This window comes from Macaca nemestrina, chromosome 4, assembly GCF_043159975.1.
Source record: "Macaca nemestrina isolate mMacNem1 chromosome 4, mMacNem.hap1, whole genome shotgun sequence".
Lineage (NCBI taxonomy): Eukaryota > Metazoa > Chordata > Mammalia > Primates > Cercopithecidae > Macaca > Macaca nemestrina.
The window spans coordinates 71,863,838-71,890,784 of record NC_092128.1 but is presented as its reverse complement, the minus strand read 5'-3'; the positions used below and the strand labels follow the sequence as shown (position 1 = coordinate 71,890,784).

Genomic DNA, 26,947 nt, shown 5'->3' with positions numbered 1-26,947 from the left:
CTGAGGAATCAGAATCCTTTTGGGAGGAAAAAATTTACTGGGTTATAATTTCTTTAAGAAATATCTATGGATGCCTATTTTGTGCAAGCAGTGTTTCAAACACTGAAAATAGTCTGCTGAATAGGCAGATATGGCTCTACCCTTCACGGAGTTGACAGTCTAATAGGAGAGAAAGGCAATAAACAAGTAAACAAATACATAAAATAATCATAGCATGTGATAGGTCCTATGAAAAATAAACAGGGGGTATAAAGTTTCAGATAAGACAGCAAGATTAGGTTTTGAGATCTATTACACAATGGTGACTATAGTCAATAACAATGTATTGTATATTTCAAAATAAGAGTACATTTCAAATGTCTCATCTTAAAAAATGATAGGTGAGTTAGGGACAGATATGTTAATTAGCTTGATTTAATCATTCCACATTGTATATACGTACTAAAACACAACACTGTACTCCCAAATGTATACAATTATTATTTTTCAATCAAAAATACTACTAATAAAAAAGAATTAAAAACTTAAAATAAAAAGGGCATATAGTAAAGAATATTGGGAAGAGAGGAGACCTATTTTAGAAAGAATGGCAGAAAATAGCTGGGAGATTTCAGACACAGGAAAGAGCAACTGCAAATGCCTTAGTGTAGTCTAGGCATTACAATGAGAGCAAGGTGTTCTGGGGAAAAATTAGGTCTGAGGTAATGCTGGAAAGGTATAGTGGTCAGATCACATAAGGGCTTACATCCGAGCAAACAGTTTGGATTTTATGCTAAGTACAATGAAAAATCATTAAATGATTTAAATGATATGTATAACATTTAAAATGTCATTCTAAATCCTGTGTACGATATGGATTCTAAAGATACAAGAATAGAAAGAAGAAGACCAGTAAGGAAACTATTACAGTAGCTCAGATAAGAAGTGAAGGTGGTGAGCGCCTAGAGAGGTAGGAGTACAGGTTGGGAAGAACAAATTAATTTACGTTGCATTTTTGGAGGTAAAATTGACAGGATTCCCCAACTGTTTGGATGTGATGATTAAGAAAATGTGAGGAATCAAGAATGCTTCCCCCATTTACGCTTGAGCAACTCAGTGGACAGAGGTAATATTTATTGAGACCGGGAAGACATAAAGGAAAATCAGAAGAGAATGTTGTCCTCAAAGCCTAGAGAAAAGTGTTTCATTAAGAAAGGATTGGTCAATTGCGTCAAGTGCCACTGAGGAATTCAAGTAAGATGAAGGCAGAAAAGTAAAACTACTACATTTGGCAACATGTCACTCCATGACGGGGGCAGTTCCATCAGAGTAGAAGGGAAGAAAGTCATACTGCAGTGGGCTAAAGAGTGAATGGAAGGTGAGGAAGCGGTTCTCTCCTAAGAAGATAAGAGATATGGGGCTACAACTCAAGGGGAAGAGAGACAGGGCTAGGGAAGGGTTGAGTCAATGGCTGCTTTTATGTTTTTTGTTTGGTTTTTAAGATGGGATCTACCAAAGCAAGTCTGTTGATATGATCAATCCAAAGGAGAAGGTGAGACTGATGAACAGGAGGACTGGAGTCTGGTAGTACGAGGAGTGAATCGGATTCATACCTCACATCAGCACCTTATTTATAAGTAAACACACTCATATATGACAGACAAAAGACCCATAGCTCCAGGTTTCCTAGATGTTATTATTTATTTTTAAAGTTCGAGACAGGGTCTCACTTTGTCACCAGGCTGGAGTACCCTGGCATGATCATAGCTCATGGCAGCCTTGAACTCTTGGGCTCAAGCGATCCTCTTGCCTCAGCCTCCTGAGTAGTTAGGACAATGAGTGTTGGCCACCATTCCTGGCAAATTTTTAAGATTTTTTGTAGAGATAAAGTCTTGCTATAGCCCAGGCTAGTCTCAGAACTCCAGTGCCTTGTCCTCCCAAAGCACTAGAACTACAGGCATGAGCCACCGTGGTTGCCCTAGATGTATTTTTATACTTTATGGCTATGAAGATGACAGGATATTTAGAATCCTGTAAAGAAGAACACACAAACTGAGTTTTAAAGAAGAAAAAAAATATAAAACAACATACAATCTAAAATTACATGTAATTTTTTTACTGAGAAAAAAAAAAATAAACTGACCTCTCGTTTGTCTAATGCAGCATATTCAGCTTCTATTTCTTCAGCCTCAGGATCCCGTGAGAATACCATTTGAGATTCCAGATTGAGGGCCAAATCTTTGTGGTGTTGCTTTTCAGCACAATCACAAGGAGTATCTTTATTTTCATTCTCAGCAAACAAGTCTCCTCCATGTTTTACTAAAAGCTAAAAAAGTTTTTTTCAAAAACTTGCAACCACAGGTTTAAATAAGTTATTTCACGCTATTTTTAAAACATTAAAAATATAATAAAATTAACACAACAAAAATGCAACAGTATGTACAGTATGCATTTGAAATGACAAAAAAAAAGGTATTTAGATACCAGTGGCTTCTGATTTTAAGATTAGTAATTCTTGTTTTTCAGTAATGAGTTCCTCTCGTTAAAAAAAAAATTTAAAAAACCCAAACCCAATTTTTTAAACTTCAGAAATTCTTAAGCATTTTGCTTAGTCCAAAAATAAAATTTGAAAAAGTTTATAGTTATTCAGTACTTTAAATTTGTTAATTTCTAATTTCTATAAATCTTTCTTAAACAAGGACACTGCTGATACTGTTAATTTAACTACTAACGTCTGGATGTCCTGGCATGGCAGACAAAAGTTTCATTCATTATCCAGTGAAACACTGAAATGAAATTAGGACGAGCAAGTCACTGAGGTAAAGCTGTTTTCAATATTCTTCAAAGGGACTAGCTACTGATAGCCACATTGGGAAGCTAAGTCTATCCATCTCTCTTTGACCCAAAGAAATCCCACCTTTAAAAACACATGGAATAGTGATTTGACTTGTTTAGTAATGAGGTTTCTGCTAGCTTTGCAGAAATTAAGTATGTTGTTATTAAGGGCTATAGGTACAAGTTTCCCATTATGTCTGCAAAGACATTAAGAAGGGCATGAATGCCAGGAGAGCCATATCTAAGACAACTCTAATGGACAGCCTGACAGTCACAGGATTATTTTTGTTTTTGTTTTTGAGACAGAGTTTCGATCTGTCACCCAGACTGGAGTGCAATGGCATGATCGCGATTCACTGCAACCTGGGTTCAAGTGATTCTCCCGCCTCAGCCTCCCGAGTAGCAGGGATTACAGATGCCCGCCACCACGCCCAGCTAATTTTTGTATTTTTAGTAGAGACTGGGTTTCACCATGTTGCTTAGGCTAGTCTTGAACTCTTGACCTCAGGTGATCCACCCACCTTGGCCTCTCAAAATACTAGGATTACAGGCTTGGGCCACTGTGCCTGGCCATAGGATTCTTTTATAGGATTCAGTCATACTCATAATAATATAGTAGGTCACTATTTATTGTTTTCTAAACACTTTAAAGCACACACTCTCATTTAATATTAACAACCCCATATAACAGGGGTATTATTGTATCTCAGAATAGTTAAGTAGCTTGACTAACTAAAGTTACCCAGCCAGTAAGCAGTAGAACTGGGATCTGGACATGAGTTTGATCAAGTTTTTAACCATGACTGGAAACTATACTGACTCGTAAGTAGGTAGGCTAATCATATAAATCGAAGTTAAATGCATTCTGGGTCCATCTTGAAGTTCTGCCCAGACTCTTACTTATGATCTAAATATTAACACTTTTTAGAGATTTTCATTTTGCATGAGTTAATCAAAATGGTAGTTTCTTTTTATTTTCTTCCAAATAATTTTATCTTCTTTCCCTCCTCAACAAATACACAACCTTCCTATAAAGTTCTTCGGAACTGGAACCCTCACGGTTCTCCTACAGTCCTAAGAATCCTCACAAAACAAGGGGCTTATATCAATGCCAGATCTGGAAGCCATGGGCTAACTTGACAAGCCCCCTGGATTTGACTTTAGCTTCTTGCTCTAGCCAGAGGTATGCCTTAGAGCTAAGGTGGTTTCTAAGTTGTAAAAATAAGCAAACCACCCGAGACTATGAAATATAGACCTGCGGCCACAAAGCTTAAAATATTTATGATCTGGTCCTTTACAGAAAAATGTTTGCTAAGAATGGCTCTAAATTGTCATTCTGGCAGCCACCTTCTAGATTCCAAGAGCAAGGTCTTATCAGCTGCTACTTACCACCTAGACCCTTTTTAGTGCAAGTGTGGTCTGGGGACCAGTAGTATCTCCTGGGAATTTGTTAGAAATGAAGAATCTCAGCCTCATCCCCCAAACCCCTCCAAGCCCAGGCCTCTGAATCAAAATGTCATTCTGATCTCCAAGAGATTCTTTTTGCACATAAATGTTTGAGAAGCAATGAGCCTAAAGTACAACCAAAGTTGCCGTGGAAACTGATAAATTTATATTACCTAATTTATTCAATACTGGGAACTTGTAGTAAATCCAGAGACTTATCATATCCATAGCAGGATCTATTACTGTTTTTACCCTCTCTGTTTCACAGGTTACCAACACCTAAATACAAAATATACTATCTGTTCCTGACTGCTACAGAACTAAAGAGCTGACTTTATTCTTGAGTTCTCTATTTAGAGTCATAGAAAATTATTTCTAAAATGCATGCTGGCATAACTTTCAAAATCAGGATTTGGTTTACTTTGCAACAGATATCACTATCACTGCACAAAAAAATAATAAATTTTAGAAAACAAGACAAATCATCTTTAACTTAATGCCCTAGTCTTCCTTAACAAAAGCAAAGACAACAAAATTAAAGAAGTTGTACCCTAAGAGGATCTTGGTAAGGGGAACCTTATTAAAAGGATATGCCAGAATGTGGACTTCACTCATTGGGGGGTTAAAAAATGTGTTTGAAGAGGGGATGTGTGAGAAGTCATTGTTGAAGGTAACTGCTGACCATTCTTAGAACTTGAGTGAGAATGACTGGTAAACTATCTTTGCAAGGTATTCCCTAATGAGTTTGACTGCAGTTGGGGTGAGGGAACCATAAAGACCTGTATCTCATTGCTGCAATTTGGTACCTGTAGAGAAACTCATAATCAATTATGAAATGGGAGGATCCATGTTTGTAGCATTAGACTTGGCTATGAAAATCCACCTGTAGGTTACCTTGGCATGGAAGATAGCTGACAGCAATAATGTCCGACATTGAGGAGAATGTGTTAAAAAGTACTTCAGCTTGCTGACTTTTAGGGCATAAAGTCAGGAACACCAGTAAGTAAAAAGATGCATTAAGGGGAGATAGCTGCCGAAGTGTTGTAGAATAAACTTAGGTGTCTTAATTTGACAAAATAGAAAGTTACGTCTGGTTCTGAAGAATACTTTTTAAATGCTTCAACCAAAGCATCCAACTAAGTATCTGCTTTCCCAGTCTCAAATTAGCTAAGGAGGACTTAATAGGAGGACTGAATGTTTTACTTAAATATGGTTGTAAGCCTATCTTGGTGCACATAAAATGTTCTACCTTAAAAGAAACCAAATTATCATGATCACAATATATCTGTTCTTCTATTCTGCCTTTCTTTCCATTCACAGTTCCAGAGGAAGAGGGAGAGGGGGCTTTAAGAGAGGTAACCCCTACTATTCAAGACAAATCCTACCCCATCCCTTTGATCACCCTCTAAATGGGTGGTGACTCTGGATTGACTTACTCAGGATCATAACTTAATCCTGCGATCTCCTTCTAGTTACTTTCCTAAAAATTTTCTATCTTTCTTGGCCTTCACATTTCTCAAATTAGTTATTGATACCAACTGTCTCTCAATTTCCTCAGCAAATGACTCAATTATGCGCAGGAATCTGACTTCTGCCTGGACTATGTTACTGAAACAATATTCCAGAAAGTCATTAATACCTCTTAACTCTCAAATCCATCAGCGTTTCTCAGTCCCCCAATTCCTTTACTTTTCTGCAGCACATCACAAGATTGACCAGCTCCTCTCCTTGAAATTCTTCTCTTGCATCTTTGACATTGTATCATCTTGGTTCTTTTATTTCTCTATTTTTTTGTGTTTCCCTCATAGGCACTACTTCTCGTTCTCATCTCTTTGAACACTGGCATTCTTCAAATTGATGCTGCGACTTTAACTCTGTTATTTTATCTATAACCTAAAGTCTTTCCCTTGCTTCTCTCCTCTATACATTATCCTGCTTTTAATTGTTAACTTTATGTAGGTAAACTCAATTCTAAATTCTAAATGAGTGTCTATATTCTTTATTCCCTAACACTTTCATCATAATTGTCAACAGCCTGCCTATCATTTCATGTAGATAAGCTAGGATGTCAATATCCAGCCTTCTAAATGAAAACTCAATATATTCTCCCTTCCTTTCAACCAATTCCTACATTTCACCTCACTTTCCAATGTCTGTTCACTGTTAGCAGGCTTTGAAGTCGCTCGGACTCAAAACCATGTCCATGTTATTTAAAAATAAAGTTAATTAATTTTACTCTAATTATAGATGTGACAGCAGGTATAGAGAATGTACACAAATAAAAAAGAGAATTATATCATCTAAAGAGAGCTCACTATTGTCAATATTAAACATTATAGAGCCTCCATCCTTTTTTTTTTTAACCTTTCTTTCCCTTGCTTTCTTATTATCAACTGACTGAGTCACCAAAGGCTAACAGTTCTTCACAATGTCCCTGGCATCTGCCTCATTCTTTCCATCTCCAGTACCACCACACAAACCCAGATGCTTTGTCAGTTCACACCAGAATTAGCGCATTAATCTTCTAACTCCTATCACTCCTTCTAATACATTGGTTCTCAACTTACCAATGTCTGGGGTCCCCTCTCACAAATTTAAATTTTATTAGTCTGAGATTTCTGTGTAGTCACGCTTAGAACTACTGTTCCAGCACAAATGTTTTCAAACTGTGTAAGAATTATCTGGGTAGCCCGATAGTCACATTAGGTGGATCTGGAGAAGGGACTGTAAGATGTATGTATACTTTTTACAGGTGATTCCAATATAGGCAGCCCACAAATTATGCCCCAAGCCAGGGTTCTCAAGCTTTAAATAAGAATCCCTTTGGGATTTTGTTAAACTAGATTCAAATTCGGTTGGTCTTGGATGGAGCTGAGATTTTGCATTTCCAACAAGTTCCCAGGTGATTGATGCCAATGCCAGTCTGAGGACGATTCTTTTGAGTAGCAAGGCTTTAAGAAATACTGCTTTGGAAGTACGCCATTCAAATCTATTGTACATTACAACCATCAGGCTAATCTCATCATATATGCTTTCATAATATCACTCTCCGATTAAAAATTCTTTTTTTCTTTTTTTTTTTTTTTTGGAGACAGGATCTCGTTCTGTCACCCAGGCTGGAGTACAGTAGCATGAGCACGGCTCAATCTGCATATGTCTGAGACCTACAACAGTGCTTCTCAAACTCTGCCATGCAAATAATCACCAGGAGAACTGGCTAAACATTTCTGCAATCTATTCCCAGAGATACAAGTTCAGAATGTGAAGGTCTGGTTGGGCCAATAATTTGTTAATTATAACAAGTTGTCAGAACTGATGCTGCAGGTCTGACAGCCACATTTTGAATAGCCTCCTCCAAACACTTAAACTGAAATATTACCCACTCCAATCTTACTACTACCCATGAAACCTTCCAGGATATGTAAAACTAAAATTATCTCTCCTTCCCTTCAATACCTGTAACAGTCACTGCCTAGTTAATATAGGCCTTAGCATCGTAACATTTGAGGGACAATAATGAGATCACAACTATCTTGATTAAAAATTAGAAAACAGAGGCCCAGACAGGCAAAGTTACTCAGCTGCTGAACCGGGAATATAATTCCTGTATTCTTTATACAGTTTTAAAACTCTAGGTGCTAAAAACACAATATAATTAGGTAATATTCTTCAGTCTGACCTGTGAATGGTTTTTATGACTTTTCAATGAAATGTGAAATGCTCTGATAGCTGCCAAAGTGTCAAACAGGCCCTGTAGCTGTAAAGGAAAATGTGTGACTTACCATCTTTGGTTTCATAGTGACCTCTATTTGATCTGACATGAAGCAGCTACACTTAAAACTCTGAATAAGCAAGTAGGGCACAGGTGAGTAGGAAATATCTAAGATAACACTCATTTAAAAAAAATTCTTTTCACAAAGAGTAAAGCACCATCAAAAACAACCCCTGTCGCATTCACCATTTACTGAATCACTACTACAGGTTAAGCACTAATGGAAACATTATGAGGCCTAATGACTAGGGTTGCTCTATGGAAGTCTACCAAAGGAAGAAATATCACTGGATGTTTTACTAAGCCATGCTAATAGACCTAACCCACCACCCCTCTCAAGTCCATTCCTGTTTCCAAGTAGAAAACAAAAACTCTCAGCAACTAAGAACAGTATATTATTTATTAAATTTTTGTCAGACTTATGTTTTAATGGAGCTTTATTTTTGTGTACTGAGTATCCATTACATGGTACTTTTTAAGTCCTTCGTATAACTGAAGCTTATAGGACCTGTTACATATTGATAATGTCATTTTATGTATTTAAAATAAGCTTCAAGTATGGAGTCATCTTAGGCCAAATCAAGCCTGCTGCTTGTTTCTGTATAGCCCACAAACTAAAAACAGTTTTTACATTTTCAAATGGTTGAAAAGAACAAATAGAATTATTTCATGACATATGAAAATTATAAGCAATTCAAATGGTGATGTCCATAAATAAAGATTTATTAGAACACTGCCATTCTCTTTTGTTTCTGTATTGTCTGTGGCTGCTTTCAGGGTACAATGTCAGAGTTGCCTAAAATATTTACTTTCTGGGCTTTCACAGAAAAAAGTTTGCTGACCTGTAAATAATTTTTAGAATATTAAATAAAATTAGAATTTTAGGTGCTTTATTTATAGTCTGTCCTTAATAAATGTTTATCATATAAGCATTTCCAATTTCCAAACAATTGTAGACTATTCCTCTGTGTTATTTTTATCTCACAAATAATTTAGAATAATTAATTTGTGAAACTCCAGGATTTTCTGTGTAAGGGAGTTCTGAAAAATATGCCAAAGTGAGGATTCAACACAAAGCACTTGATGTTAGAAAGTGGCCACAGAAGTAAACAGAGGAACTGGTCCAAAAAGACAGAGGTCTACTCTGCCATGGGTAGTATGAGTTTGATGTAATTAAAAAAAAAAGAGGGAGACCCAAGGTAAGTGCAGGTATCAATACTGGATAAGCAGATAATGGCAGCATCATTAATAGAATCTAGAGTCAAGAATCAAGCACTAGTGAAGTCTCTACTGGGTAGAAAAGAAGATAGTACACTTTTTAAAATGCTGAATTTGACAGATTGTTGGATATCCATATGAGGAAGTCAACCAGGCAACAATACAGCATGAAGAAGTTCAGAGAAGTCAGGTCTAAGCATCAGTGACACAGATAACCAATGCAACTCTCTACATACCGTGTGATACCTTCACACCTGGAGGTTCCCTGAAGAACTCTATAATTAAGGGGTTTTAATTTTATGTTCTCTCTGTGTATGTGTGTGGGGGCACTTATTACAGAACATAATTATTACAGGGAGATGGGGAAGTTTTAAAATAAATATTTTATTTCTATGGTACAAAATAATGAGCTATAAGAAACTGTTTAAATTATTAAATGCCAACGATGACTTCATCATCTCTATCCTTAAATAAATATACCAGGGAGAAAAACATTTTCAACAACTAGAGAAGATATACTTCCACAGATGTAGTTAAGAAACAGGTTGGCCCTAACAATGGGAAAAAAGATAATCTCTTTGATCTTAAAGGCTAGACACTAAAAATGGGATATATTTTACTGCAATAACAGGCTAATAGAGAATTTGTGTTAAAAGGAATCTTCCAAATAAATCTAAGATCATCTATTCCAACCACCCAAGAGGAAACTATTACAGTAGCTGAGTGACACATGCAAGGTTCCACAGACTGTTACTCTGAGGACCAAGACTACAAATCAATGCTCCCTCCACCATATAATCTCTTAGTCTCATGAAACATTAATAAATATCTGATGACACTCTTTCATTCAACCCAAACCTTTATATCATGCTTAGTACCAATGAGCTCTATAAACATTAGAAAGCATTATACAAATGTTAGTTATTATAACTATTATTCTTACAGCCAATGACTAAAAGTAATGATATAAAGAGATAAGTTTAGAAAAAAAAATTTTAAATTAACCATGATAGTAAACTTTGTAAGAGACATCTAAGCCTTTCCTGTTCATCATAGTAGTATGATACCACCTGAAAATAACTAGAGACTCATACTAAGAATTAAGTTGTACAGTTAAACAGGTCACATATTTTAATGTATAGTCAGTCCTCTCTATCTGGTCACATATTTTAATGTATAGTCAGTCCTCTCTATCTGTGGTTTCCACATCCTTAGATTCCACATCCCTGGATTCAACCAAAAGCAGGTAAAAAATATTTGGAAAACAAATAGGGATGGTTGTGTCTATACTGAACATCCACGTTTTTTTCTTGTCATTATTCCCTAATGACACTTATATTGTACTAGGTATTATACGTAATCTAGAGACAATTTAAAGTATAAGGAGGATGTGTGTAGGTTATATGCAAATACTGTGCCATTTTCTATAAGGGATTTGAGCATCTGTGGATTTTCGTATCTGCAGAGAGTCCTGGAACAAATCTCCCTTGGATACCAAGTGACAACTGTATTTATTGTATGCACTTGTACAGGAAAAAAAAATAAGGCTTCTGGAGATAGTTTATATATGCTTCCCTGAGAAACTCTTCTGGTTTAATTAGCAGTATGCATAATAAAAAATAATTAAGGGCCTAAGGCTGGACAAGAGTATATATAATCAACTATATATAAGAGATTAAAGATAAGCTTTATCTGAATAAAATATGCTGAAATGTTATAAAAACCAGAATAAATATAAGGTATTTATAGGGCTCCTTTTAGAATGTTTTATATTTAATATTAAGTCAAAGAGCTCTTCTAAATACAGAAAATGAAAACAGTCATCAAATATTGTGGTATATGTGATGTGATATGCTGATAGGTAAAAAAGTTAAAGCACACACACACATTCACATGCTCACGCATACATAAGCAAATTGTCAGGCCTGCCAGATAGTACAGTATAAACCAGGCACTAATTTCTTTCACTGAGCAAAAAATAACGCTGGTAAAAACACCACTCTCAATTTTTTGAACAATTTAATAAGTATGTCATTGTCAACATACTTTAAAATCAACAACTACTAAAGCAATGCTTACAAAGTTGGAAGATATTAAAGCATTTAATATAATATATATTTTATATATATATATATATATATATTTTTTTTTTCTTTTTTTTTAAAAGATGGAGTCTCGCTCTGTTGCCCAGGCTGGAGTGCAGTGGTGCCATCTTGACTCACTGCAACCTCTGCCTCCCATGTTCAGGCAATTCTCCTGCCTCAGCCTCCCAAGCAGCTGAGACTACAGGCGCCTGCCACTACGCCTAGCTAATTTTTGTATATTTAGTAGAGATGGGGTTTCACTGTATTGGCCAGGCTGGTCTTGAAATCCTGACCTTGTGATCTGCCAGACTTGGCCTCCCAAAGTGTTGGGATTACAGGCGTGAGCCACCACACCTGGCCTATTTAAAATATTTAAGAGCATTATTGCTACTATCCAGAAAAATCTACTTTCTACTCCAGTCCATTTGAGAAATATGATGCAGTCCCATCAATAATGGTGAGTCATTATAGCAGGAATTCTTCCACAACAGGTAAACATAGGACAATGTACAGAGAAGCTTGTGTAAAAAGCCTTAGGAATTCTGCTATTAGTCCCCTACCCTCCAAATCCTAGGAGATTCCTCCACCACAGTGAATCAATGTTAGAAAACATCATGGCCAGGTTTGGTGGCATGTGGGTGCCTGTAGTTCTAGCTACTTCAAAAGATGAGGCAGGGAGATCGCTGAACCCCAGGAGTTTGAGACCAGCCTGGACAACATAGAGAGACCCTGTCTCTTAAAACAAACAAACAAAAAGCATTGCTTGAAAAATAGTTTCAAGTTAATGACCATCACTAACTAATGGGTAAAGGTTATACAAACTCAATGAAATGACTAAGACTCTAAAAGATTAACAAGTATCACAAACATTAGCAATAAACAAAAGATAAGATCACAAGCATATTAGAAATGCAAGAACTGACACTTCAGATATCCTGAAAAATAATATGTGATGGTAATCTTCTAATATAAGAAAATGAATATTCATATTTTTGGCATACTGATCTACTTAGAAGTCTAAAGTATACATGAACAACATTAAGGAAACAAGAAATTTTCAGGTATATTTTAATCTGATTATGATAATTGCTTTTCCAATAAAGGTATATACTTTTAGTAATAAAGATACTCTGTAATCCAGTCTAATACGCTTCTCACACATACTTACACACATCTATGCAAAAGAACTTCTATGAGATATGTAAGGATGGATATGAATGTTGGTAGCTGAGAAAAACCTATTCTGTTTTATGTATGGTAGTGACGATACTATATAATGATTTCTTAACTTAGTTAAGATCTCATATGCGCGATTTTATCTAATTTGTTGTTAAATATTTTGTATATATAATGTTATATATTTATAAATGAAATATATATGGAAAAATTACAACATAATATAGTATGTATTCAGGAGCACTTTAACGCAAATTAAACAGAAAAATACATGTTTTAAAATTCCAAGTGATTTTAAAAAGACTCCAATAAATGTATTCGTTAATATTTATCCGTTGCTTAGTGAGCTCTTCAATTCTACATAAACTATAGGTCTCACTTGCCAAAAATTTGCTATACTCAACATGTATAAATTTTATAAATTGGTGACCAAAAAAATCAGCAAAAAAGCAGAATATATTTCTACTATAACTATGACTCTCAATATGATAGTGCTTAATTGATGACCAATATCTTAAGAGATATTAACAAATTTTTAATTGCTCTTGACTCCACTTCATTACAAAGGTGATTGTTCACCTGTGGGGCTTTCTCCCTCACTAAAACAACGAAATAACTTTATTTAAAAGAGGCCCTTGGCCGGGCGCAGTAACTCCCACCTGTAAACTCAGCACTTTGGGAGGCTGAGGTGGGCGGATCACAAGGTCAAGAGATTGAGACCATCCTGGCCAACATGATGAAACCCCGTCTCTAGCAAAAATCCAAAAATTAGCTGGGTGTGGTGGTGCGTGCCTGTAGTCCCAGCTACTGGGGAGGCTGAGGCAGGAGAAGCTCTTGAACCGGGAGGCAGAGGTTACAGTGAGCCAAGATCACTCCACTGCACTCCAGCCTGGCAAAACAGCAAGACTCCAACTCAAAAAAAAAAAAAAAAAAGAGGCCCTTTATTTAAGAGTCTTTTAGAAGACAAAAGAGAAAAAAAAAGGCCAAATTACTAAGATAATAAAAAAAAAAAAATACTGACAATTACATATTACCTGGATACACATTTTACAATGCAGAATATTTAAAAAAAAAAGAAAAGAAAAGGTTTACCTCTACACAGGCTTTCATCCCTGAGGCAGCAGCATAGTGCAAGGGTGTGTTTTTTTTGTTATCAACAGCATCAATAGCTGCTCTCTCATATTCACCCTGGTCAAGTTTTGCTCCTTTCCATTTTAAGATCATCTGCAGACAATCTGCTCTTCTGAAATCATCTTCTGTGGGGCGTGCCAAGCGAGGATGAAGGGCTCCTTCAGATATCATAATTTGAGGTCCCATACACAACAAATGCATAGATGTTTCATTGTGCACATTCCGTTTATTTGGATTTCCATCTCTACCAAGAAAAGTCCTAAAATGGAGAGGAAGGGAAAAATAAAGGATGAAAATCACTTATTTTCTACCTTGAAATACATTGAAGATAACACATTTAAAAGATAAACTCTACTTCTAAGCTAATAATCCAATTTATACTGAAGGCCTGTTTACAACAGCTTGAATGATTAATTCTTAGTTTTAAAAAACTCTATTCTAGAACAACAATACTAAGAAAAATAAACGTAAATATCTTTATACTACTTGCTAATTAAAGGGGAGGGAAAGGAAGGGAAAAGGAAGAAAAAAGGAAGATAAGAAATGTAAGGGGTGAGGAATGGACAGGAAAAGAAAACACTGATAATTTACAGATTAATGTCAATTATATAGATGCCTAAGGGTGTATTAAGCATTGCACACTAATTTTTAATTCTTCCTTTATTGCTCTGATCTATTTGTTGCATACATAGTTATTTAATAGTGACAACTACTATATCAGTGGCAACTAATTTAAGGACAGAAAGTAATACGTAAACCTGAGACTAAATCTAGAGAAAATTTTCTCCACCAAGGTCATCAGCTAACCTTTAAAATAATAAGGATTATATTTACAGTGTCTTAATCTGCTTGAGTTATTACAAAAATACCATAAACTGAATGGCTTATAAACAAGAAACACTTATTTCTCACAGTACAGTTCTGCACACTGGTAAGTCCAATATTAACGTGCCAGGCGATTCAGTGTCTGGTAAGGGCTCGTTCCTCAGAGGCCTTCTCATTGTGTTCTCTCACATGGTGGGAGGGGCAACTACTCCCACCATGTCACTGTGCACTACTCCCATTCCTTAGGGCTCCAACCTCATGATCTAATTACCCTCCAATGCCCCATTCAGACCACAGCACACAGTATAATACCTTCTGAGGGGAGCTGTGGTTAGATCTAGAAGACTAAGATCTAATTCCACGGTGAGTGTTTATCTCAAAGACAGGTCTAGGTGAGTTGCCTTTACTATTGCCAAACCCAGATCTAAGAGTTGTGCCTAGCTCCTAAAATGAGTCACAGGATTAACAGTTGAGTTAGAAAAGGCAAGGGAAGGGATTCAACCCTGGAGCCTCCAAAAATAATGCAGCCTTGCCAACACCTAGAGTAGTCCAGTAGAACGATTATAGTCTTCTGAACCCCAGAACTGTAAGAATTGTATTGTTTTAAGCCACTAATTTGTGGCACTTTGAGACAGCAGCAATAGGAAATTAACTCAGCAAGGAACCCTGAAAATATCAATCTGGGATGTTATATAGTAAGCCTTGTATTAACAGACCTCTTCCTCTCTGGACACCAGAAGGTGGGGTGGGCTGGGGCAGGGTGGTGGTTGGGAGGAAGAATCTATCCCTGAGTAAAAGCAAATTTTCCTAGGGAAAAGATAAGACTAGTGTCTCTGAGTTTTACAACTTAGGGAATACTTCCGTGGTCTAGAGGATCATCCACTCCTCACTCCCTTCAAATGTAAATACATATCTCATAGGCAGTAAGTCTCTCTGGAGTCCTCAACGTCTATTCAGCCATAATTTAATTTCCAGAGCTAATTTTTTAGTCCAGGTTCCAAGTTTTAGTAAACTTTGCTCAGGTTTTCTCTACATGCTTATTTTCTCTACAGCTCCACATAGCCTTTATGGTCTTCTGATGCCGGCAGTACACTCCAATACTTGCTCAATTTGGTTTCCCAGGAACTGATTCAGGCCACTTAAGCAAACCCAACACTACTTAGAAGCCTCTTTATACTAGGCTCCCCTCGTTCAGTCTGTCACTCTTTTGTCTTCATACAGCATCCTAATTCTATAACTCATTACATTTTATCATACTTTCTTACCTTTCTGTTCCCTTCTCCCAAATAGTTTATAGGCTTTTAAGGCAGGGCTTATAAATTCTGTTCTTTCTTGAATCCCCAACAGTGTCTCATACACAGCAAATTCATGCCATAATTTTGATAAATGAATTGGATGCATATTAAACTTTCATGATCCAGATCAGTGACATGGGATTGGGGATCTCTTGAGCCAGTAGTGCAGCACATTGGTTAAGAACGTGGTCCCCGACTGCTAGGTTCTAATCCTAGTTCTGTCATTTTCTAGCTGTGTCACCTTGGGCAAGTTACATAATAGCTCATAACAACTAATATATGATTTCACATCCTTTGACTGAGTAAAACTGCTCCTGAGAGTTTACCTTAAGGGAAATAAATAAAAATTTATAGAAACAAAGAAAATCAATACAGTGTTACTTTCAACAGAAAAATTTGGAAATCACTTAAGCGTTTAATAATAGAAATGGGAAACATAAATCTGATATACAATAGAAAATTATGGTTATTTAAAGTCTATCCACGAGTGTTATAGCTAAGTGGAAATATAAGAATAGAATTCCCTTTCCCTTCTCAATCTTCTGAATATATATGGATAAAAACTAGAAGGGAAGATGGAATAATTCTAACATTTGTTTAGGGGAGGCAAGAATATGGGTAATTTTTTTATACAGCCATAATGTTGCTTAATAGTTAAAATATATATTTTCCCTATGTCAACTGCTGATAATAAAATTCCCAATCATATTTCCTTGTATTTATGATTGAATTACAGTGGATAGCCAAAATTAAAACCATACTCTAAAACGTATTCAAGATTAATACCTCTTCTACGAGGTATGATTGACAAAAAAAGATTTCACTTTCTTAAAAATTTAATTAAGAAAGAAATTATTAAAGTTAATTCCGATTCTGTAAATACCCTGTACATAATCACATTTATCTAGCCTTTCTTACCCCATTTCCAATATATCAATTATTCTCTTATTTAGCTCAGGAGAGTTCAGGTTCTTATCACAAAGAAATTTAAGGTAAATTCAGAGGATGTCAGTTGATATGGAAGGACCAATCTCACTCTCTCTAGTATTAAATGTCTCTAGATCCTCCCCATATAGAGAAGAGAATGAGACACTCTCTTGCCAATCTGCCAGGCTCATTAATCAAACCAAACACACAGAGTGTATTATTCTGAAGTAAAAGTATTAAAATAACTTCTTTATACATATTTACTCAAGAAAGAGTCTCAAATTATTAGACACAGTAGGATATCTGCATAAATATTCCATGCTAGAACTATTTAATAAATTGAATAATTTTATTGATTCCTCTCATCTGTTTAAATTCATAGGAGACTCTTCTTAAATTTACATAAATGTATAAATAGAATAATGAGTACAAAATTGATATGTATGTTTTAGACCCCGTTCTGTAACTATGGTAGTAGTTAAGGATTTTTTTTTTTTTAACTACTAGCATATGAAGTTAATTCTGGAACAGGGATAGGAGATAATTAACAGGAAGGTGGGGTAGGGAAAACATTAACCTGGGGAAAAAAATCCATCCCTTTCATGTGACCCTAATAACCCATCCAGGAGCCACGTGTTTTTTCTAGATTCTTTCACTGTTAATTCTCAAGCAGCCAGTTTATAGCTGTTACCTCTATTTCTCCTACATTCATTCTCCACTTCAATATGACCCTATTCTTATCACTACATGGAAGTTTCACTCTCTCATGTAACCAGCAATTTCCTAAGAGCTAAATTATTCATCATTGTCCTTAATTTTTGTTCTACACTTTAAATTGTCAATTGCTTCATTCACCTCTTGACCTTTCTATTACCTTGGCTTCCATAATCACACTTTTTCAATAATCCTCTTAATTTTTTTCAGTACAACTTCTCTTTTACCCATGATGATGGCTCTAATTCCTACCCCATTACTGGAAGTAAGTTTCAGTTCTTAACCCCCATGTTCTTCTCCACACACATTCTCTTCTTTCAGAGAGTCCATCCACTCTGAAAGCCATTTCTCTTTCAATGGTTTATGTGAATACACTTTGTAAATTGGGAAGTATGACCAGAACCCAAATGACAGGCAGTAGTGGCAGAATCACAGATTTCCCTCAAAGGGTTTCTACTATAGATTGAGTATCCCTAATCCAGAAATCTGAAACGCTTCAAAATCTGAAATGTTTTGAGTGCCAATGTGACTCTCAAAGAAAATGCTCATTTGAGCGTTTAGATTTCAAATTTTTGCATGTGGGATGCTCAACTAGGTAAGTGTAATGCAAATATTCAAAATCCAAAGAAATCTGAAATCTGAAACAATCTAGTCCCACTCATTTTGAATAAGAAATGCTCGATTTGTGTTACTTCTGTGATAATTCTTAATGCTCTATCATCCTATATGACTTCTCATCTGACCCCATACCATATTCTCACATCTTATAGGCCTCTTTCTCTTGCACTCATACTCAACTGAACTCTCTCTGAAGTAACTGTCTATTCTCCCAGAACCTCAATTTCTTGCAATAACTCTTTTTATTCCACCAGACATATATACTTAAACCTTCAGTTCCTCTGAAATATCCTCTTTCATGCAACATTGACTGAGCACTCATTATTGGCTAGGTACTATTCTAGAAGTTAGGGATATTGTAAAGAAAACAGATAAAGTCTCTGCTCTTATGGGGTTTGCATGCAAGATAAGGGGAGTTGGGGAGAGGAGACCTGTATTTCAACTTACTGAAAATAACTTAGCTCCTAAAATATAAAACAGTCAAAAAGTAGAAATCAATAACTGGAAACTCTATGTTAACTAATCCTCAAAGCTACAGACTTTGATATTAACATGTGCTCTAATAAAGACAGGCTCTAATAAATATTTTCTATTTTATTTATACCAAAAGACAAGCCCCTTTTATTTCCAAATAAGCAAAAGAGGCTGTTTTGTAGAAGATACAACTCATGAATTATATATCCAAATTAGAACACACTAACTCCAAGTCCATGGCTTTTTTATATGTTAAGCAGTAGCTACGAGTATGGATTTAGTTTCCCACAAAAGAGGCAGTGTAATTGTGATATAATATAATATAAACACACAGCATGTGGGTTCAGAGAGAGAGATACAAAGGGGCATCTATTACCATATTATTCTACCTAAGAAAGGAAGAAAGTGATGCCTGCTATTGCAGATACCATATAGCTAAAGGAAATAGGAATAAAATCAAGGTCTTATTCCAAATGGGTGCTTTGCTTTATAGCTAAAAGGTCCGTGACTAGGAATATCTACCTTTGCTTACATATATACGTCATATATTAGGAATCTAGGCTGGATGCAGTGGCTCATGCCTGTAATCCCAACACTTTGGGAGGCTGAGGTGAGTGGATCACTTGAGGTCAGGAGTTCCAGACCAGCCTGGCCAACATAGTGAAACTCCATCTCTATTAAAAATACAAAAATTAGCCAGGTGTGGTGGCAGGCGCCTGTAATCCCAGCTACTTGGGAGGCTGGGTCAGGAGAACTGCTTGAACCCAGGACGCAGAAGTTGCAGTGAGTCAAGATCATGCCACTGCACTCCAGCCTGAGTGACAGAGTGAGACTCCGTCTCAAAACAAAACAAAAAAGGAATCTAGCCAAGCTCAGCTAGAGTCTACACTGAAGTCTCAGAAAGGCATCCCAGATTATATGAGGCAGCATGAGAAAGTAATAGTCATCAACTTGTGAGATAGTAAAGTAGGATTAAATATAGCACAACATTTTAACCTATCTAAAACAAAAATAATTAAATAAAAGTTATTTTACTTAATGCTGATAAGTAAATGCTATTTATCCTTATTTGACATGATGTAAAAGTATAAAAGAGTTAATTTCTTATAACAAAATCAATTAATTATTTAAAATAATAATCTGGCAAAATGAAAAGGCAACCTGTAGAACTGGAGAATATATTTGCAAACCATACACCTGAAAAATGAATAAAAACTGTAAAGAACTCATAAAATGCAATAACACAAAACAAATAACTCAATTAAAAAATGGGCAAAGGACCTAAATAATTTTCCAAACAAGATATACAAATGACCAACAGTCATATAAAAAATGTTCAACATCACTAATAATCACGGAAATGCAAATCAAAATCACAGTGAAATATCACCTCATACCTGTTCGCATGGCAATTATCAAAAAGGCAAAAGGTAAGTGATGGCAAAATGTGCAAAGAAGGGAAACCTGGTACACTGCTCATGAAAATGTAAATTGGTACAACCATATGGAAAACAGTATGGAAGTTGAGCAAAATATTAAAAACAGAACTACCATATGATCCAGGAATCTTACTTCTGGGTATATATTCAAGGAAATAAAATCACAAACTTGGAAGAGGTATCAGTACTCCCATGTTCACTACAGCATTATTTATAATAGATAAGATACAGAAACAACCTAAATATCCATAAATGGGTGAATGGATAAAGAGTATGTGGCATATACACAATGATATATTATTCAGTCTTAAAAAAGAAGGAAATCCTGCCATTTTCGACATAGATGAACCTGGAGGACATTTTGCTAAGTGAAATGCATTATACACAGAAACACAAATGAGTGCAAGATCTCACTTCTATGCAGAATTTTAAAAAGTTGAACTCAGGAACAGAGGCTAGAATGGTGGTTAACCAGGGTCAGGGGTAAAGAAAATGGGGAGATGTTTGTCAAAGCGTACACATTTTCAGTTAGAAGATGAATTAAGTTCTGGAGACCTAATAAACAGCATGGTAACTATAGTTAATAATTATATATTATATACTTGAAATTTGCTACAAAAGTATAATTTAAGTATTTTCACCACACAGAAAAACTATTTGAGGAGATAAATATGTTAAGTAGCTTGACTGTGGTAATCAGTTCACAATGTATACATATATATTCAAAACATCATATTGTATACCTTAAATGTATCAATTATACCTAAATAAACCTGGAAAAAAATTGATTTGTGATTCTCTCTGTACTATCTAAATGAATTTCCAAAGACAAAGAATATATGATTAAAGAATTAGGGTTGTTTATTCTTGGGAAATGAGAACAATAAGGTAATTTCTGTTTCTAGCTTAATATGTTAAAAGCTTTAATTAAAAAATTATGAGCCATTGTTCTTCAAACCAGAAAAAAAAAAAGAAAATATCCGAAAACTTTTGGTAGAAGTTGTAAAAACATAAGTATAAAGTTAAGTATCATAAAAGTAACCCAAACTGGTAAGTAAAAGAGAATATACAATCGTATTTCCTGTAGGTCTTTAAATACTCATTCAATAAAATGATAACCTTATGACAGGGATAGACAGATATATTTCTGCTTGGAGGAACCAGATCAGCAGTTCTTAAAATATTTTAGGTTACAAGACCCTTATACAATTTTAAAAATTACTGGCCAGGCGTGGTGGCTCATGCCTGTAGTCCCAGCACTTTGGGAAGCCGAGGAAGGGCGGACTACTCGAGCTCAGGAGTTCAAGATCTGCCTGCCAACATGGCAAAATTCCATCTCTACAAAAAAAAAAAAAAAAAAAAAAAAAAATTGGCCAGACATAGTGGCACACGCCTGTAGTCCCAGCTACTTGGGAGGCTGAGGCAGGAAAATTGCTTGAGCCTGAGGTCAGGGCTGCAGTGAGCTGTGATTGTGTCACTGCACTCCAGCCTGGGCAACAGAGCAAGACCCTGTCTCAGAAAAAAAAAAAAAAAATTACTGTAGGTTCCTAAGAGTTTTTGTTTGTATGGGTTATACATTAATTTAAAAAATAAACCCATTATACATTAACACAACATTTTAAAATAAAAATAACTATATTTTTAAAAATTAAGTGAAAAGAGTGGCATTGTTTTACATATTTACAAATCTCTTTTAATGTCTAGTCTAATGGAAGACAGCTGGATTACCACAGGATTCCATCTGTTGTAATGTATTGTTTTGGTTTAACTATATAAAGAAAATCCAGCCTTTATATAGTTAGGAAAGGGAGAAATGTTTTTAAATATCTGTCTCAGATAATAGTGAATATTCATATTTGATACTGTATCAAAAATTCAACATCAGTAATTTCTCAAAGATTAGTTGCAATGTAGTATCTGAAATGATATCAATGTCTTTTTTGTACTGTTACATTAAAGTCCATTGGTCTATCTTACATTTTGAATGTATTTTTCAACCATACATAATTTTAAAAAATCATACACTGATCTTCTCAAAAATATTGATTCACTGGGTTATGCAGATCTTCCAGATGTCACATTTCATTAAATAATATAAAAAGCTATAATCGTCAATTTTATCAGAAAAGTCTGTGTTGAGAAGTTGTTGAGCTGAAGGTAGTGAATACAAGTTTTCCTGGATTTTAATAATCACTTGAAAGCTCAAATTTTATCATTAGCAACAAATAACGGGCAGTAGTTGTCCCTGAATTGACAGACTCAATTCATCTTCAAGAAAATGTTAGCTAAGTACCCAAGTCTGAACAACCATTGTTTTCTTGTTGTTGCTAGTTGTAAAATGGTGTTCCATTAAAAAAGTACGCAGTTAACTCACAATTCAAACAACAGCACAGGTGCGTTTCCTCAGAGTCATTGTCGTATTTTGCTATGTAGCAGAAGTGTTTTATGTATACTTTGAAGTTGTCACAGAATATTAAAAAGATGTGTTACTTAAGGATGGAGATTAATTAAAATTAATTTGACTGTTTTAATTGAAGATTTTTTTAGGGGAAACTGCCTTTTTTTTTTTTTAAACTGCAAGTGCCTAACAGTGATGAATACAATGATTACTAATACAGTTTGGTGCAACTACCTTCATTCACCTTAAAGGTGCCAGCATTTTTATACTCTATTCTTTGCACTACCACTACAAATGCCAACACACTTAAAAAGGCAAATAGTATCTTGGTATAATTATAAAAATAGTTTTGACTTCATGTACTCTTTGAAAGAATCTCAGGATCCAGGAGTCCTCAGAACATATTTTAAGAATCACTGTACTAAATGACTTTCTTATATAATGTTTTCCACTTACATAAAGTATATTTGTAAACTCTACTATAAAGGGTTAAAAAGTATTTTACTATTTGGTTTATGTTAAAATACACACATTATCTTAGTAATAACAATATTTAAATACATTTTATATTGGTATTATAAATGTTTTAATCAATCATATATAATATTTGATATTAAATATTACTGAAGTATCCAATATTAGGAGTTTTGTAATATATCAAGTTTTATAATTTCACTTAAAATGTTCAACTTAAATAAAACAATACAAAAAGGTCATGTTAAAAAGCCTTAATAGATTAGTAATCCACAATCTATTGAGAACAAACTAGGTATCTAGCACTGTATTTATAACATTTACATTCTAGCAGAGATGAGTTTAGTAATAATAATAATAATATGATTTTAAATGTAAATTGTAGGAATTTCAGAGAACAGAAATACTGCAGGTCAGAGTAGTTGGGGATGAATTCACAAATACGGCAGAAACTGAGTGAGGACTTAAAGGACAGGTAATTAGAGAAGAGAGAAGCCATTTGAGAATCCAGAAACAACTGGAATGAAGCTAAGTGGGTAGCATTCTTAAAAAGGGGAAAAGCAAGGGGGAAGTCAATCAACCAGTTTGAATGGCAAGATCATGTTAGAAAGTAACAAGAGAACAGGCTTACTGAGTAGAATGAAAGCAGAAGTAAAGAGAATTTTGAAAGCCAAATAGAATATAATGTAGAAAACAAGGTATTATAACTTTCTCAAGACAAAAAGAACACTGAAAGCATACACTTTAGTAAAATTAATCTGGACATTAGACTATAAGAGGAAAAGACTTGTAAAAAATACCATTTAGAGGCCAGATACTTTTAAGTATTAGGAGCAGGGCATGATTAAGAGTGAACTAAGTTTAGGGTAAAAGGAATGGAAAGAAGTAAATCCAAGAGTGAGACTTAGTGAACTTAGTAGCATGGTAGTAAAGGAGAAGAGTAAATCAAGGATGATTTAAAGATAGTAAGGATTATAGCGGTGAGAAGTAATAAACATTAGCAAGTGTATATTGTATGTTAGGCAGCATAATAGACATCTAACACACTAACTGCTTAATTGTCCTGCAAGTTCTGTGAGGTAAGTATCCATTATACGGATAAGAAAACTGCAGTCCAGAGTGACTAAGTAATTTGCTTTGCTAATGAGTGACGGGCAGCCCTGACACATAGCTGATATGACTATAGAAATAAGAGGCTGTCAGTACAGTGGTTAAGAGCCCAAAGCTTACAGTCGTCTACCTGGGCAACAAGCTTTGCCAGTTACAAGTTGTGAGACCTTACTGTGCTTCAGTTTTCTCACCTACAAAGTACAGACAATAAACTACCTCATAAAATTGTAATGAGGATTCAGATAATGCATGTACAGCACTGTTAATAGCTCCATTAAACAGTAAGCCCTCAATAAACATTTGCCATTATTACATCAGCATAATATGCTGGTGTCATTAACGGGGGAAGGCCCAGTTTTGGGAGGGAAAATATAAAATTTTAAACAAGCTAAGCTGGAGGTGGCTTCTAAGTATCTATTTTTAGAGAAATAAAAATGAAAGATAAAAGCAAAAAAACGAGAAAAGAAATACCTATAAAAATCAAGATAAACCTAATAAAGTCATAGGCCTGGATGATCTAAATTATTTATGAAATTTTTCTCATTCATAAATCCTAATAAAAATATTTCTTTGTGTAATGATTTTATAGAACTTCTACTTACTCTGTGTAAAATACTATGCTAGATGCTAGAAGTACAAAGAAGTATCTTAAAAGAAGTTGTTAATATAGGTAGGCAGAGAGAAGCTATACAAAATTGTAAAACATAATAGGTAATGTACAGCAAATATGTGAGGCAGACAAACAAATGATAAAGAGCCATAAAAGTTTTTTAAAAAAGACAGAGGTTCCTATGGGTTATGACAACCTAAGTAGATAGATGAGGCACACATAAGATCTTGAAGAGCAAAATTTAGATAAAAAAGACCCTTTGGGAGGCCAAGTGAGAGGACGGCTTGAGGCTAGGAGTACAAGACTAGACTGGGCAACACAGCAAGATCCCAGATCTACAAAAAATACACAAAATATTAGCTGGCTATGGTGGCCCATGCCTGTAGTCCTAGCTACTTGGGAAGCTGAGGTAGAAGGATAGCTTGAGTCTAAAAGTTTGAGGTTACAGCAAATTATGATCACACCACTACACTCCAGCCTGAGTGATATATAGAGCAAGACCCTGTTTCTATTAAAAAAAAAAAATAGGTAAGAAAGGAAAAAGTGAGAGGAGTGAGAAAGAGGGGGATACTCCTGGCCAAGAGAGCAGTATGAACATGGCAGACAGAAACCTCATGGCATGTTTTGGAGATAGCAAAAAAAGCAGCTTAATTGGAACAAGAATTTGTACATGGAAGAAATACGAAAAAGGCTGAATATTAAGTTTTTTTTTATCAAGTTCAAAAAAGCTTTGAATACTAGTTCTAGAATTATATTTCACTCCATAAGAAAATAAGCATTTTTTTCCGTTCCCTTCTAGCATCAGACTTCTATACCTGCATAATCTACTTCTAAAAAAATTAACCTTGCTTTGTAATTACTGTTCTATTCTTTGTTCCTTTTATTTTATAAGCTAGTAAATATCAAATGTAATTCCCATGTGATCAGGTAAGAATCTTCATATAAATAGATTTGCTATGTCACTAAAGCTTTCTTGTTGAATAGATATTTTTTAAAGTTTCTTAGTATTTTCAGTTTTAAGAAAATGTTTGGATTTTAGAAACGTCTTTTCAAATAACTGAATCCCATTAAAAGAAAGGAAATTCAAACTGATCATGACTAGAAAAGGCAAATGCACCCATTTTTTTAACTAAAAATAGCTAATCAGAGTTTAGAACTTTGCCTTTGGCACCATTCTCTGCATTTCTTTGACAGCTGACAAGTACTGTTCTAGAATTGAAATGTTATAAATTAAATACATTATTACCAAGAATTCATACTATGAAACATTGAGGATCAAAGTATATTTATACTAACAAGAACACATGAACCTACCTCACTATTAAAAGCTTTGGACTAATTCAGATATAATAAAGAAAATTTTACTAAATCATAATAAAGAAAATCATATCAAATATTTAGGTATATTTGGTTTTAGAAAGTTTAATTCACTACAAGACCATATTACATGCACGTGTTTGTATATATATTGTGTCTGTGTATGTCTGTATTTTCAAAAATCATAGTTCTTTTTTCTTTCACCACTTTGTTACCAATTAATTTACGGTAATACCCTAATACCAATTAGTTTATAGTAATACTTACCCTAAAATTTTATTCATTCCATGTCTAGCAGCATAATGTAATGGAGTATTGTGCTGGTAGGGCTCCCCATAAGATGTATTTGGATCAAGAGATTCTTTTAGCTGAGGATTGTTTTCATATATTTGGCAGGCCAGGTTTTCATCACCATTGATGAGTGCTTTACGGAATTTGGTGGTTGTATTTCCCATGTTTTGTTTTGTTTTGTTTTGTTTTTTCTGATAGGCAGTGGCACTTCTTTCCTTCTATCTTCAGCCACTTCTGGAACACTTCTGCAACATCTTTCACATTCTAATGAAGGAAAAGTTATTCAAATTAGATGTAAAACAATAATCACAAAAGAATAACACAATTAGGAACACTAAAAAAAATCTGGGAATCATTAATAAGGGAACCAACTATATTACATTTTACCAAATTTATCTTAACAGCCAAAAAAATCTCAAAGTTTTAACACTGTCCAAATTAACTTCTTGTTAAACTGTAACACTTTCCCACACAGAGACTGTTAAGGTTTCACAGGCTGTCCTTTGGATTACAAAAATTATCTACATATGTAACTTTTCAATTTTCCTCTTCACATGGGCAGAAAATGAGCTTGACTGAATTTTATGGTTGAAAACACTTTAATTTCTGTATAAATTATGTATAAATCTTACTCAGCCAATTTGTGGGATAGTGAAAAATGTAGGAAATTTTGCCCAAACAAGAACTGCAGAAGAGGCGTTAAAATGCAGTAAAGGAAAAGTGAAAGTGCTCAGTATTTTATGAGGACATCACAGAAAAGACTTAAAATGTAAACATACAGGAATACACAATTCAATGATACTCAGATCATCAC

The 26,947-nt window shown here is 34.9% G+C and overlaps 1 protein-coding gene and 1 long non-coding RNA gene across 8 annotated transcripts in view; one reads left to right on the top strand and one right to left on the bottom strand.

Annotated features, from left to right (window-relative positions):
• LOC105475489 (ankyrin repeat and IBR domain containing 1) overlaps positions 1-26,947 on the bottom strand; it is a 155,617-nt gene that overhangs the window by 71,254 nt on the left and 57,416 nt on the right. For 6 of the 7 annotated variants that reach the window (XM_011730766.3, XM_011730768.3, XM_071094818.1 and 3 more), the window contains 3 exons: positions 26,110-26,397; positions 13,603-13,900; positions 2,123-2,305 (listed from right to left, as the gene is read on the bottom strand). In XM_011730766.3, the coding sequence (XP_011729068.1) occupies positions 2,123-2,305; positions 13,603-13,900; positions 26,110-26,297 (669 nt within the window). In that variant the 5' untranslated portion in view covers positions 26,298-26,397. The remainder of the gene's footprint in view (positions 1-2,122; positions 2,306-13,602; positions 13,901-26,109; positions 26,398-26,947) is intronic. The other variant, XM_011730770.3, reaches the window with a different exon arrangement.
• Positions 1,228-7,483, top strand: LOC105475488 (uncharacterized). The gene is made up of 4 exons (XR_983391.3): positions 1,228-1,357; positions 1,482-1,531; positions 2,679-2,798; positions 7,356-7,483. It is a non-coding gene; the product is annotated as an uncharacterized lncRNA (long non-coding RNA).